General features: G+C 43.0%; 2 protein-coding genes across 2 annotated transcripts; both read right to left on the minus strand.

Moving 5' to 3' along the window:
* Nucleotides 1-996: 996 nt before the first annotated feature.
* Pmar_PMAR007135 (calcium-dependent protein kinase, putative) lies at nt 997-10345 on the minus strand (the record flags this gene model as incomplete). The annotated part of the gene is made up of 28 exons (XM_002781491.1): nt 997-1666; nt 1726-1820; nt 2323-2398; nt 2446-2530; nt 2716-2841; nt 2893-2989; nt 3038-3119; nt 3398-3504; nt 3850-3958; nt 4466-4563; nt 5372-5525; nt 5576-5707; nt 5875-5980; nt 6026-6167; nt 6217-6286; nt 6342-6443; nt 6998-7091; nt 7404-7477; nt 7523-7642; nt 8098-8192; nt 8244-8313; nt 8429-8561; nt 8612-8806; nt 8856-8980; nt 9192-9281; nt 9854-9953; nt 10037-10126; nt 10251-10345. The coding sequence occupies 28 exons, from the start codon at nt 10343-10345 to the stop codon at nt 1556-1558; spliced, it is 2973 nt and encodes a 990-aa protein (XP_002781537.1). The 3' UTR covers nt 997-1555.
* Nucleotides 10346-10966: 621 nt separating this feature from the next.
* Nucleotides 10967-11226, minus strand: Pmar_PMAR007136 (hypothetical protein; the record flags this gene model as incomplete). The annotated part of the gene is made up of 2 exons (XM_002781492.1): nt 10967-11067; nt 11112-11226. 2 exons carry the CDS (start codon nt 11224-11226, stop codon nt 10967-10969), a joined length of 216 nt encoding a protein of 71 aa, XP_002781538.1.
* Nucleotides 11227-14452: the final 3226 nt, after the last annotated feature.

Here is a 14452-nt window from a genome sequence, read left to right on the forward strand (position 1 = left end):
CCGACGGCTCCTCATGGAACTTCGGATTTGGTATCAAAATGAAGCCTCCACTGTGAAGGTGTGGCGCGCGAATGAGGCGACCCACCCCTTCCTCGATGCTACTACGCGCATATCTGAACTCTCCGTGAATGAAAATCTAATATTACAATCATTACGTAGAGGTTCCCATCACCAACCCCATCACGACATTCGATATAGGATGCCTCTGATAAAACGGTTTTAACACTAATTGGTGGAACATCGGCGCTTGATAAACATGGTATCTGAGTATCGGAATTAATTACGCACGATTATACACTCCAACCACAAATTCTCCACATAAAACAACTACACATGGCAAATCGATCCCTTTTTCCAAGCCTTTTGTAAAATATCAAGAACTCCACTCCTACTACACAAACCACTTTGTTTGCTCTCCCTAATTCTTATACGATATTGCGGTACTACTCGCAGACCTTCTCAGCAAGAACCACCACGACGAAAATGATCATAAAATTTGCATAATTTTCCCAAAATCCACCAATAACTCCCGAAATTTTCCCAAAAAAATCCAAATATTACGATTCCGATGGAATACTATGTATCCTCGTTATCCTTCTCTGCTGTTGTCCTCCTCCTCCTCCACCACCTCGACAACTGCTACTCATCTTATCCCCATCACCGCCGCTCAACACTCCGACCATTGGTGGTATTCTCTCCACCAATTCCTCTTCCATATGGGAGAACGCCAACGCTGCTGCTGGCGTCATATCTCCAGACCTTTCGTGGATCCTCAATCCTCTCAACAACGTATCCGTTGGTGAATCCTCAGCAACAGGAGGCGACGATGGGGATGATGGGCTCATACCAAACTTCTTGCAACTCATCACTGAATGATACGACTGGCACCCTTCCCCAGCAGCAGCACAACACACCTGATAAGGAGGAAGCGCAGCACTGCCCTACTCGACCTCTATAAAAAGCTACTATTTACAAACTCAATTGGATGCCATCACTACTGGGAGAAGGTGAAATACTTTCATACCAACTACTATCCACTGCAACTCTGATAGGAGTCAATCATATACAACAATACAGACAGCCTCTTTATAACTACAAACACCAGTTCGCGGAGGAGTGGTAGTATGCAGCAGCAGCAGCAGCACGCGACAACAACAATAATCTCGCTCGACTAGCGATGGTCTTAATAGCGATGCAGTGCAGCATAATTTCGTGGCGCGTGACAAATTATAACAGCAGTCAACAATAGCCACAGCTTGAGCTCACCGGCGGCGCACGAAAACTATTTCCAATTTGAATATTTCCGCGGCGTGCGCGAAATTTTCAGGGCAGCCTAACGACCCACTCTAATTATTCCAGTACGAAAATATGTAAATAATTTCCACTTCGCTCCGCCGACTACAAATATACACAGAAACAGCAATCTGAATAATCAAAACAGCTAGAGATCGACAACGCATGTAGCGCGCGCCCAGCTGATCGATTTGTACTAAAATGGTGACAGTATCATATGAGGAACATAGCAGGTAAGGAAAATAGCAAATTTCGAGTAATACTAGCAATTATAATTATAACAATAACCATCATCACTATAACCAGGCAGCAATGCGTACGATCGGTAAAGTGGATAAAACAACGGCCAAGTCCTCATCCTTCTTAAGAAGGTCTAATAATACAACAACAAAGATCCACTTCAAAAGGCCTCCCTCCCTTCCTCCCTACTACCTCCACAGACCCTTCATCATCATCAGACTGTCGTCGGCTCGGCCGTAGCATCATCATACCACCACCACCAGGAGAAGGAGAAGTCGCACATATTCCTGAATAGGGTACTACTAATAATACACTCCTTCGTGAGTATGTAAAATCAAAAAACCAAAACTAATTTTCTACTTACACATACCATTACTAGGAGAGCTCAAACTTAAAGGTAAACATTGGAGTTTCACGGCCACCCTAGTGATATGATAAAAACATATTTCACGACTACTGCATATCACCGCGTTGAATATCGCCTAGTTTTTCCCCGAGTTCACGACGCCACTTCACGTAAAACGGGTTGTTGCGAAACTCCATTATATATCAGGACACCCAACCAACCGCAAGAATGCATATTGCTATCAATACTTTTTTCGCCCCAACCCCTACGACATGCGTATATTGTCAACCACGTAAACTGTTCGACGAAAATTATGCAAATTTCGGGAAATTTTCCCACGAAATTTCTCCCCACAATTCCACATCATGAAATGCTTTCACCATCGAAAAATTCACAGCAGAAAAAAATCTTGTTTCCAACATCATCATCACCATTACTACTACCATTCGCCACGAGAAGGCCTTCATCATATTCATCAAGCCCAGCAAGATACGCATTCCTTTCGAGTAGCTCAGCCGTCTAAAACGTATCTTATGGTTGAGCACACAAGATACAAAATAGGTCACCTTAGTGTCTTTCAACAACTCCGCTTCAGATGTGCTGTCCAATCGAGGGAAGTCCACAATACCTCCCATCGAACAGTTCAATAACCTAAAGAGAAAAAACATGAAAATCATTAAAAAAATCCGAAAAATTCATAAAAAAACCATCAAAAAATCATGAAAAAATCACTAGAAAAATCATAGAAAACAAAACAAAATTTTTGATTTTTTTTCATGCGATTTTTTGGTAAAATCATGAAATTTCATCGCGATGATAAGGCGGTATATGCCTACCTCGAAAAATCATCGACATCTACTCTGTGCGTTCGGCCCGGATCGAACCCTGCAGCCTCCAATATTCGCTTCAATTCTCTACCACCACACCCAAGGACATTCAACAGATCTTCTTTAGTAACATATCTACACAATTCAACCTCATCACCAATTTCGTGGCGCGCGACATTCTCCCACCCCTTCCTATCAACATCAAAAGCCTCGTAGGCGCTTCGAATATCATCCGAATTCCACCGCCATACCTCGCCGTCGCCGCTCGATTCACGAGGCGTATCTTAGGTTCCCCACAACAAGATACAGATTAGGTCCACATCAGGCCTACCATCAATTTCCCTATTCCTCAACGAATACACAGTTGCTGCCAAGAAGTCTCTATAGTGAATCACTCGCTCCGCTTCTGTTCCCTAAAAAAAATATCTTCGTGCCCCGCACGCATGTCACAGAGAAAAAGATTCTTCCAACCCGCACTGCGAATAATGCAGCTCCACTAACACTAGTGGAAAATATATTCCACATTTCATTTCGCGTAAAACGCGTAAAACAAGGGACATATTTTTCATGTGTTGTCCGATAACATTCGCGAAGTGTTACCAATCCACTTCATATCATCGTCTTTTTCACAAAAACTATTATACCAACCGGCGTAAAACCGGTGAAACTCCTTTATATTAAAACCCCCTACCGCCGAACTCGAGCTGCTGATCTCCCCGAATATTTTCTCAGCTTCGTGTTCGCTCATGTCAACATGCGATCGCACTGCGTCTTCAAACTCGGCAAGAGTTATCACTCCTGAAATAAAGAAAAAATATACCCAAAAATTTTGGACCTAATCCGTATCTTATCAGCTGCAACCTAAGATTCGTCCATATAGACTTCAAAAATATTGAGTTTCACACGTAGCTGGTGATATGAAAAACACTAATGAAAAATATATTTCACGACTACCGCGAATATAGTGTTTTTCACAGAGTTTTACGACGCCACTTCACGTAAAACGTAAAACTCCAATGACGTGTTCACATTACAAAAGGTACCGACAAACTAACAACAAATAAACATGATTCAGAATCTTCGTACGTCAAAACTCCACGGAAATTTCACAGAAATTTCCCAAAAAAATCCCCCCATTTTTACCATCGTTATTGGTATCCATTCTCCTGAATGCCGCTTCCATCGACTTCAGATTTTCATCAATCCCTTCAAACTCATCTCCTCTCTTCTGCGCTATCAAACCCAGAGCCGCCTGAACACGACAACCACTGGAGTTTCACGGCCACCCTAGTGATATGTGAAAAAAAAAACATATATTCCACGACTACGCGTTTTTCACCGAGTTTTACGACGCCACTTCACGTAAAACGGGTTGTGAAACTCCAGTGAACTAATCCTACTCAAAAACTACCTTTTCTCGCGGGTGAATGAAAATGATAAATTTCATGCAAACCTCACGAATTTTTTTCAAACTTTACATGTAAAACTCACTTGTCGAAATCTAATGTCCCAACATCATCCCAAAAATCACACAAGTTAAAAATATTAATACTTCTCGTCGTGGGTAAATAATAATAGAACTTTACGTAAAATTTAATCACCAAAATTACCCACGACACGCAAATTTTTTTCCAAAAAAACTTTTTCGAGAAATCTTTGTTATCCTCTTCACAAGATGTACAAAAACACAAAAAATTGATAAAAAAAATCCCATCCTCCACGAAAATAAAATTTTTCAAAAACATACAAAATGCGTTACCCGTTGTATTGCCGAGCATTTCGTAAAGGCGTGCATCGTCCTCAGAATGTCCGTATCAATTTCAGTCGGCGCGGTATTCAATTTCAATATATCCGTACCTGGAAAAAAATGCCAAAAAAATTCTGAATTTTCCCAATCGTCCATTTTGGAAATTCACTGGTAATTTTGAAAACACAATTGAAAAACATATTTCACTTCGCGGAAAAAACCATTGTGTTATCAGTTACGGAAACATACACATGGAATATTGCTGCACTTCACGTTAAACGAGTTGTGAAACTCCACTGTAGTATGTATAAATTTTTAGTCTCATATGCTGCTGCTTTCCTCGAAGTGCCAATCATTGTTTCACAACAACCCGTTTTACGTGAAGTGGCGTCGTAAAACTCGGTGAAAAACTAGGCGATATTCGCGGTGATATGCAGTAGTCGTGAAATATGTTTTTCATATAACTAGGGTGGCCGTGAAACTCCATTATATTTTCTGATAAACTGCTGCGCAAATTTACATCATCAACATTACAGATCTCCGGAAAAGTATTCCTTCTTTGATTGATAGACGTTTGAAGTTTGCAATATGGTATACTACTGCGCACACTGCGATAATGCAATTTACATTGGAGTTTCACAACAACCCGTTTTACGTGAAGTGGCGTCGTGAAACTCGGTGAAAACGCGATATTCGCGCCCTGTAGTAGCCGTAAAATATGTTTTTCACTAGTGTTTTTCATATCACTAGGGTGGTGAAACTCCATTAAAATTTTCCCGAATTTTCTCGATTATCCATTTTAAAAATTCATAAAATATCAATCGTTACATGCCACATAGAAAATGACAATCTCAACAAGTTTCCAAAAAATATCAATTAAAAATGTCGCCCCCGCGGATCGAACCTCCGCGATATTACTTCCGCACCATTCGTGCTGCAGCGCTTCCCTCGCCGTCAATCTTTTCGACGGATCCCGACATATCAATTTTCGTATTAAATCTTTTGCGCTCCAAGATATACCGTCCCATCTAGATCCGCTCAATTTCAACGGTGCATGTCGAACAGCTTCAGCCTACTCAGAAAAAATATTAATTTTCCGGAAATTTTCCAATTTTTTTTTACAATTTCACCATCATCAGCACCATCAAACGGCGGTGTGCCATTGAGCAGCATATACAGTATAACCCCGACCGACCACATATCGCATTGGAGGCCATACCTTCCCTCAAGGACCTCCGGAGCTACATAATGAATCTGACATGGCAAAAATATTTTACCTGTTCATACCACAATTCTCGCAGTAATGAAAAAAGAAATTCCTCTTGGGGGGAAATTCTCCATTTTCCAAACAAAATTTACCCTCAACCAAAGAAAAATAAAATTTTCATTTTTTCCCGCAAAGATTTTCGCAAAATTTTTACCGATCCCATAGCAGCCGTCAAAGGGCAATCGCCTTTTTGATGCACAATCGTCCCAAAACCAAAATCGCACAGTTTCAGCCGAGCATCTGCCGTATCATCCGTGTACCTAAAAATCCCGAAAATTCCAAAAATTTTCAATTTTTTTTCTTACACAAAATTCTCCAGTTTTATATCGCGATGGCAGATATTCAGTGAATGCAGGTAGCTCACAGCGTAAAGAATATGCCGTAAAATCTTGGCCGCGTCGCGCTCACTGTAACGATTCAATTTGGCGAGTCGCTCGTATAATTCACCTAAAAGATATTTTTCCTGCCCAAAACGTTGGATACAAAATAGGCCCACCACCGGTACAAGCTTCCATCACCAGAATAATTCTCTCTCCTAATTCTTCATAAACTTCGTTCAAAAGCACCTATTATTATTAGCGGAGCGAAGCGATTCATGTTTACCATTTTCATTTTTCCTACTATGTTGGGATGCGACAACGGCAAATAAATATTAATCTCGTCGTAGAGCATATCCCTTTTGACGGGGCTCAGGTTATGCAGACTCAGGAATTTAACCGCTACCTGAAATGGCGAATACCATCACTGGAGTTTCACCACCATAGTGATATGAAAAAAACACTAGTGAAAATATATTTCACGACTACTGCATATCACCGCGAATATCGCCTTTTTCACAGAGTATTTCACCACTTCACGATGATGAAAATTAGGAAAAAATCGTTTTTCTAGCGGAAAAAATTGCCGGTGATTTTCATTGTTGCAAGTAGACACGAAAAATACCAAAGAATTTTTCGCGAGAAATCCAACAATACATCCTGACTCTCCCTGGAAATACCAGCATCTACTTACGGGGGAAAAATAAAACCCAAAAAATAAATTTCCCGAAAAATGATATCCAATCACGAGAACTCTCATAGACAAGTCGAAACGCGACGAGAAGCCGAATCGTATCTTTTCCAAAAAAAAATTTTACAAGGATTTTTACTCCAAAAAAAAATGCATCAGATTTTCCCAAAAAGTTAGCAGTAACTCCTTTATTTTTCGCAACAATACGAAAATTCTCGGAAATTTTCGTGTGTGAATTTCCATAACTCCTAAGGTGTAGTAACACCGACCCGATCTCCCGTGATCCTATCCTTAGCCAGCCGAACTGCACCGTTCATTCCTTCTCCTAAAATGCCACCATCTTCTGACGAGATCAACTCGTATCTGAAATTAATGGAGTTTCACCCGTTTTACGTAAAGTGGCGTAAAACTCCGTGAAAAACGCGATATTTGCGCCTTGCAATAGTCGTGAAATATGTTTTTCACTCGTGTTTTTCATATCACTAGGATGAAACTCCAATATATAATGGTAATATGAAATACAGATATATATAATCTAATCTCATTATTGACATTTTATCATACATATATACGTTTTAATCTATCAAGATGATATCAGTCCCTTTATAAATACGATATATATGAATAATGGTTGATACACTTATAAATATTATTTCGATAATTTTGCTAATTTACTTCTTGTCGAAAGCTCCAGGAGTGCTGATCATTCGCCCTCGATCAAGCTGAGGTAACGAGCCTGAATTTCGGATCTGAAAACAAAAAAACTTCGCTCCGCTAAACCCCAATATCACTACCATATCCAGGAAACTATCACTACTCGAGCTTTTCACATCAGCCTTCATCCCGGTTCCTTCCGTAACTGCGCCACAAATTTGCGGACCTTCGTCGGGCGGGCCGATCTGGACAGATTCAACCTGAACCAAGCACGCTTTCTATTAAAATGCCATCGAAAAAAATTCTGGAGATTTTCGATGATGATGGTTTTTCCGATTTTTTCGACTGTATGCAAACGATATCACATGAAGGAATTTCCCATAATTTTCCCAGAACTTCCCGAAAAATATTTCACAAATTGTAAATATTATTGGCGTTTCACCCTAGTGATACACTGAAAACATGTTTCACGACTACTGCATATCACCGCGAATATCGCCTAGTTTTTCACCGAGTTTTACGACGCCACTTCACGTGAAACGGGTTGTTGTGAAACTCCACTATATGAGAAAAATGCCGAATGAAAACCACCATCGAATTTCACATACCAAATTTCAATTTATGTCATATCGTTCGAGCCACTCGACGCACCACAAAAACAAATTTTCCCCAAAATTTCACAAAAAAATTTCCCGCATATTTTCCAACCCCGTACCCTCGTGCTTTCATCAACCTTAGAAATTCCCCCACTACAGAATTGCGATGAAGTTGACGCTTTTACGGAGCTCTCAGCCAACTCTGGCTCAACGCCTAAATATAAAATACTACATTGCGCACGCGTGCAAATGTGGTTGTTAGTACTGCTGTCGGATTCAGGCGATCTCTGCCGCTTTCCGACCCCTAGCGCTTCTCCTCCGCTGTCAAACTTCTCCTAAAAATACGAAAAAAAGATAGAAAATTTCCGCAGAAAAGTTCGCTCATCACACCAAGTTGAGCACAAATTTTTCCTTTTCACAAAAAAATATGGGAAATTTTTCCCTCCTTACTAATTTTTCCCGAAAATCAATAATTTTCTGTTTGCATATTTCCTCCAACCCTCCACACCGCATTTCCTTAGCAAGCATATACAACACGCTCAACCTCTCCGGTTCAACATGTACAGGCTGACCATATATATACCTAAAATGCCAAACATGAATCGCTTCGCTCCGCCAACTACCACTTTCTACCTCAACAAGCACGATACAGCCCAAGTCGGAGCAACGTCCGTAAAATCCAATCGACGCACTTCTGCTGATTCGTCCGAATTTACTTTCTTCGTTTCTCCAAAATCTTCAGAACTGGAATCAGCAGTAGTGCAACTACTGGTTCGTCTAGGATCTATCTTCTTAATTAAAGCAGGGCACCCGGCAGCTAAAATACACCTAAAAACGACACCTGCAAGGATCGAACCCGAGACCTCTCGCATACTACTTATGTGCCGGCAGTACGCTCGCCCGCGCGCCCACATATTCTACAGTATAGATCCATACATCAGCAAGCTGTCCGTTATGCTCAGTCAGCATACTCCAAAGACGATCGAGCTGTGAATTTAAAACCTGCGTAATAAAAAAAACCTTCGCTGTGCGCAAAGATACCCATCCCCCACCACTCAGCTCGAAATCTCGAATTCTATAATACGAGAAAATCACAAAAAAACTTCTCAAAGAAAGAAAGAAGTTTTCCTCCAAAGAATACCACCAACATGAACTCAAGCGAGAATAGTTATTCCGTATTATTACGATTATTACTATTCCTAATTATTATTACATTAGTAGGAGCTCTGAAAGTGACTTCCTCCTGCTGCTGCTGTTGTTGTTGGATATCTGATGATGATGACGGCTCTGATCCTTCCCGTAACTGTATTGATACAGTCGGCATCGATGATGATGATGACGAGGATGCTTTATAAACAAGGAAAAGGAAGAGGAATGGGAACAACTCTGATGAGGGCGCCGGGTGTCGAATATCAACAACATCATACTATCTACATCTAGTCACCGTCACGCGCCACGAAATTCTTTCATATGCTCAACGAGGCAGACAGTGGTGTGTTCGCAACAGGAGACCATCAAAACGATCAGCTACTCAGGTTGATTAATCAACAACAGTTGGTAAAGAATAAAAAAAATTAGAATTTTTTGGAAAAAGTAGGTAAATTATTGGAAATTTCCGCAAAACATTAAATTGTTCCACAAGCTTCTTCTGATACACATTCTTGAGAAACGACCAACTGCTTCTCTAAACACTCTGCAAATAACACAGTACAGATGCTCATAACACAAGGAACAAGTCAGCAAGTAGTAGCATCATCATAATCATGTTATATTGGATAGCGATGCTCTGTCCATGAGTTTCCTATGAATTGTATAAAACACAGCAGTGAGGAGAACCAAACACACTGCTAGTAGAACAGCCCTGTTGAGCATCACCCTTCGTGTAATGCTTTGGATGGCTCGTCGGGCCAGAGTCAGTTGCTCGTCGAGATCACTAAAATGCTCTCTCGTCTGATTGATGACCTCTCGTTGGTCCCTGGCAAAACATCACTAGAAGGATTAGAACTCGCGACCACACGATAGAAAGCATATACTTCTACCACTACACCACATCCCCACGTTAAATCTCGCATGACTCCCAAGGCCACATCTTCAGTCTCCAATACTGTCCTTTTAGCATCCTCCAACTTCTGATTCCCTTCCTCTAGCCTAATCATCAGAAAATAGCCAATGACTATAACGTCCATTTCTAATACCACAAAATGTCAGAAGTAAACTCCCTAGACACACAAAGCGTTTATAATAATACGTTTTACATTTTCCCCAGAACTACTTTCTGGAGACTTTGAGCAAACCGTCACGCTCTGTGGTCGCCTCCTCCTCCCCTCCCGACTGCTGACGACGTTTGTGTGAAAAATCAACAGCCATTAAAACTGACTGGAAACAATCGCCGCGCAATGTATAACGCAAAACCTCAAGAGATATTCAGCAGATCAGTTGTTTTATACAGATTGAATACTTCTACGCTCGATACCTCATTGAGATCAGACCCACTGCGCACAGCGCACCAGTGATAGCAATCGCTGCGAGAATGGTGGGAGACCAGTGAGCCGGACAGAGCATCCACCTAGTAGAGGAAAAATACTCGAGTACTCCATGAAAATGTGGAAATTCTGAGAAATTTCCGGAAAATTCATGTTGGATTTTTCAACACATCTACCCGAAATCGTATGCTCTTGGCTGGGGTGAGCTAAGCGAAATATCACAGCTGTCGAGTGAATCACGCTGATTATCCTCTAGTGAGAATAATACGAAATTATAATAAACCTATGTTATCAACGAATACAGAATTGTGAGAATCGACATATGAGTAGTGCAGATGCAGAGCAGTTCAATCAACGAGAATCGGGAAGTAAGAAACGCACTATGAAAAATAAATCAACTCGAATGCATTTCGTAAAAGTTGACTGATGAAGTGATTTAACTATTTCACAGATGTTCAAGTAGTTTCTCAATTAATCGTGTTCCTGTCCAATTTTCCCTATTATATTACATAAGACTATCTCCCTTGCTACTATCACTAGGGAGAGTCGGCAAGTCGCCAGTCATATCGCTGAAGGGGCATTTAGCACCATCAGTAGCAGCGAGGCCTGTAGAGAGAAACGTCACTGCGCCACAAAACTATGCCTCCTACCTGAGAATGGGCATCTGGGGACGTCCTCCGCTTTTCGGTTGGTTAAATTGGTCTCCTCCTCTTCCCTCCCATCGGCTTTCTCAGGCATCATAGTTTCCTTTGGTGAGCTGGACATAATTACACAGGAATAATAGACCTGGTAGAGTTGCACAAAGTTCCCACGCGCCAGAAAACTCATTCAAGCAGCTCCCAGATAGTTCCTAGCGTGCTTATCGCTAGTGTGATGGAGAAAGGTGAGTTTTCGACTTCGATGATGTTCGCTATGTTGCGGTAGTAATCTCGCTCGCCATGAGCGCATATTGCACGTGGGGTAGGAGGTGAAAACCTAACCGGGTGTTCAAAAATTGTCAAACCAAGAGACTGGGGGGTTACCTTTGCAGGCGTTTTTGTCTCCGATTTCTGTCAAACGGACTCGCCGAACAATGAATACCAGCCGCGCAGTCGGTAGATAGTGCAAAACATGTGCTTATGTACATGAGAGGAAATGCTAAAGTCAGGCATCTCCCCACTACCATGAAGCAGAAGCATTGACTGCGTCAGTTCAAGACGTTGACGCATCGTAGATGCGGTACACCCGCTAACGCCACTGACAAAAGCGTATAAGGCAATAGGCTTTCGGAGAAGCGGTTCGTCTAGGCTCCTCGCGGATCCTCTTGAACCGCACAATGATATGGTGAGGATACTTCGCCAGACACTCCCACGAGATCACTCTGAGAAGTCATATGTCAGATATAACGCACGTCTCCTTCGAGAAGGCTTTCAGGCATTATTTGTGAATAAACGCGTCGTATTCTGAAAACACACGTATTGCAAGAGCTAATTAGGGTTTGCAGACTGCCAATTACAGCGCGCTTATCGGGGAAGACGCACTGTGGAAGATATAGAGAGAAGAATCACAAGATCACCAATCGTAATATCCTACACGAGGAGACTGCATTGGCGGTACACCGTCTCTTGTGACACTGTCTGTTGTGACTGGGCGCGCGCTCTTCCATGACTATGCGAGCAATTTCCACTCGGCCCGGGCGATCCGGATTTCCACAGGAGACGTGAGTCGCTAAAAACGAGACAGGAACGAGCTAAGAGAGCAAGGCGAGAGACGGCTAAAAAACGATGTTTTTAAGTTATTTCAGAGGCCTCAATGCGTACAGAAGAGTCTTTTGAGTAGATTTCCTCTTTCTGTGAGTGTTGGAGAGTATTTGGAAAGTCTGAAGGAAATCTGACGGTAGAGAGCGAAAATCGCGTAAGGAATGGGCAAACCGAAGCACGATAGGTTCCGGCCAGGGATGCCCGGAAGTTGGTTTTAGCGCTCGCCCAAAAGTGGTACCCTCCCCACACTCGGCTCGCGGAAGACTCTTGTCTCCCGAAGTGGGTGGTTGCACCAAGAGACTGGGGGGTTACCTTTACAGGCGTTTTTGTCTCCGATTTCTGTCAAACGGACTCGCCGAACAATGGATACCAGCCGCGCAGTCGGTAGATAGTGCAAAACATGTACTTATGTACATGATATTAAATGCTAAAGTCAGGCATCTCCCCGCTACCATGAAGCAGAAGCATTGACTGCGTCAGTTCAAGACGTTGACGCATCGTAGATGCGGTACACCCGCTAACGCCACTGACAAAAGTGTATAAGGCAATAGGCTTTCGGAGAAGCGGTTCGTCTAGGCTCCTCGCGGATCCTCTTGAACCGCACAATGATATGGTGAGGATACTTTGCCAGACACTCCCACGAGATCACTCTGAGAAATCATATGTCAGATATAGCGCATGTCTCCTTTGAGGAGGCTTTGAGGCATTATTTGTAGACAAAAACGTCGTATTCTGAATCCACACTTATTGCAAGAGCTACTTGAGATTTGCAGACTGCCAATTACAGCGCGCTTATCGGAAGAGGCGCACTGTAAAAGATATAAAGAGAAGAATCACAAAATCACCAATCGCAGTATCTTACACGAGGAGACTGCATTTGCGTTAAACCGTCTCTTGTGACACTGTCTGTTGTGAGTGGGCGCGCGCTTTTGCATGAATAAGCGAGCAATTTCCACTCGGCCCGGGCGATCCGGATTTCCACAGGAGACGTGAGTTGCTGAAAACGAGACAGGAACGAGGTAAGAGAGCAAGGCGAGAGACGGCTAAAAAACGATGTTTTTAAGTTATTTCAGAGGCCCCAATGCGTACAGAAGAGTCTTTTGAGTAGATTTCCTCTTTTTGTGAGTGTTGGAGAGTATTTGGAAAGTCTGAACGAAATCTGTCGGTGGAGAGCGAAAATCGCGTAAGCAATGGGCAAACCGAAGCACGATAGGTTCCGGCCAGGGATGCCCGGAAGTTGGTTTTAGCGCTCGCCCAAAAGTGGTACCCTCCCCACACATTCGGCTCGCGGAAGACTCTTGTCTCCCGAAGTGGGTGGTTGCACCTAGACTCCACCGTCCAAAGGCCGCGAGAAGAGGTCCGTTGACTATGCGTGTAGACGCCGGCATCCAAACACTGGTGCATCGATGACGCAACGAGTGGGAATTGCGAAAGCTACGCTGATTCCAGCAATACATTTAGGCGTACGCTCGATGCTGAAGGGCATGAACTACTGAACAGGGATAAGAGGTGTCTGAACACATAAGAAGAGAAGCGCTAAGTCGGTGGCGGTCCGGGCAGTCCCCACAAGTGGGGATCTTGCCCGGACCGTGAGGATACATATTATCGTGTAGTGGAATGTCGGACGATCGCGATACTGCATATGCCAGACAACCAGACACATGTGGGATCAAAGGGCTGAGCAGTACATATAGGCGGATGCAGACGATATAGCGAACGTGGCGTGTTGAGTGTTCGGTGATATGGCAAACAGGTCGCAGACGTTGGGCATGCTTTTGGTTGCCGTGTTAACAAAAAACTTAAATGACTCCCCTTACACGACTCTCGTATGCCGCTGATAGTGCGACAATCAATTAGGACGGTGGCGTGTGGAACGGCGTGCGAGCATAGAAATCGACGGTTTGGGCGGAGCGAAATTGCACGATTACTACCATCTGCGCGTTTGGGCGGAGCGAAGCGTGTCATGAATTGCACGATTGCAAGTAGTAGCGCGTTTGGGCGGAGCGACGCGAAAATGGACAAAACTGAGCGGAGCGCGGTTTTTGGCGCGCGCGTCACCATTTTTTGTGCGCGTGTCTCCCCAAACGCGGACTTGAGACGGTTGTTTGAAGGCCTTAGAGAACATCAAATGACACGAAACTTTGGGAATTTTCAAATGGTGGGGTTTCCGACGATTGTGCAAAGTTTGGGGAAAATTTGACGGCTAGGAGGAAAAATCGCTTCGAAATACCCCCACACGGTCAGATAGGGTT

This window comes from Perkinsus marinus (assembly GCF_000006405.1).
Source record: "Perkinsus marinus ATCC 50983 genomic scaffold scf_1104296942060, whole genome shotgun sequence".
NCBI lineage: Eukaryota > Perkinsozoa > Perkinsida > Perkinsidae > Perkinsus > Perkinsus marinus.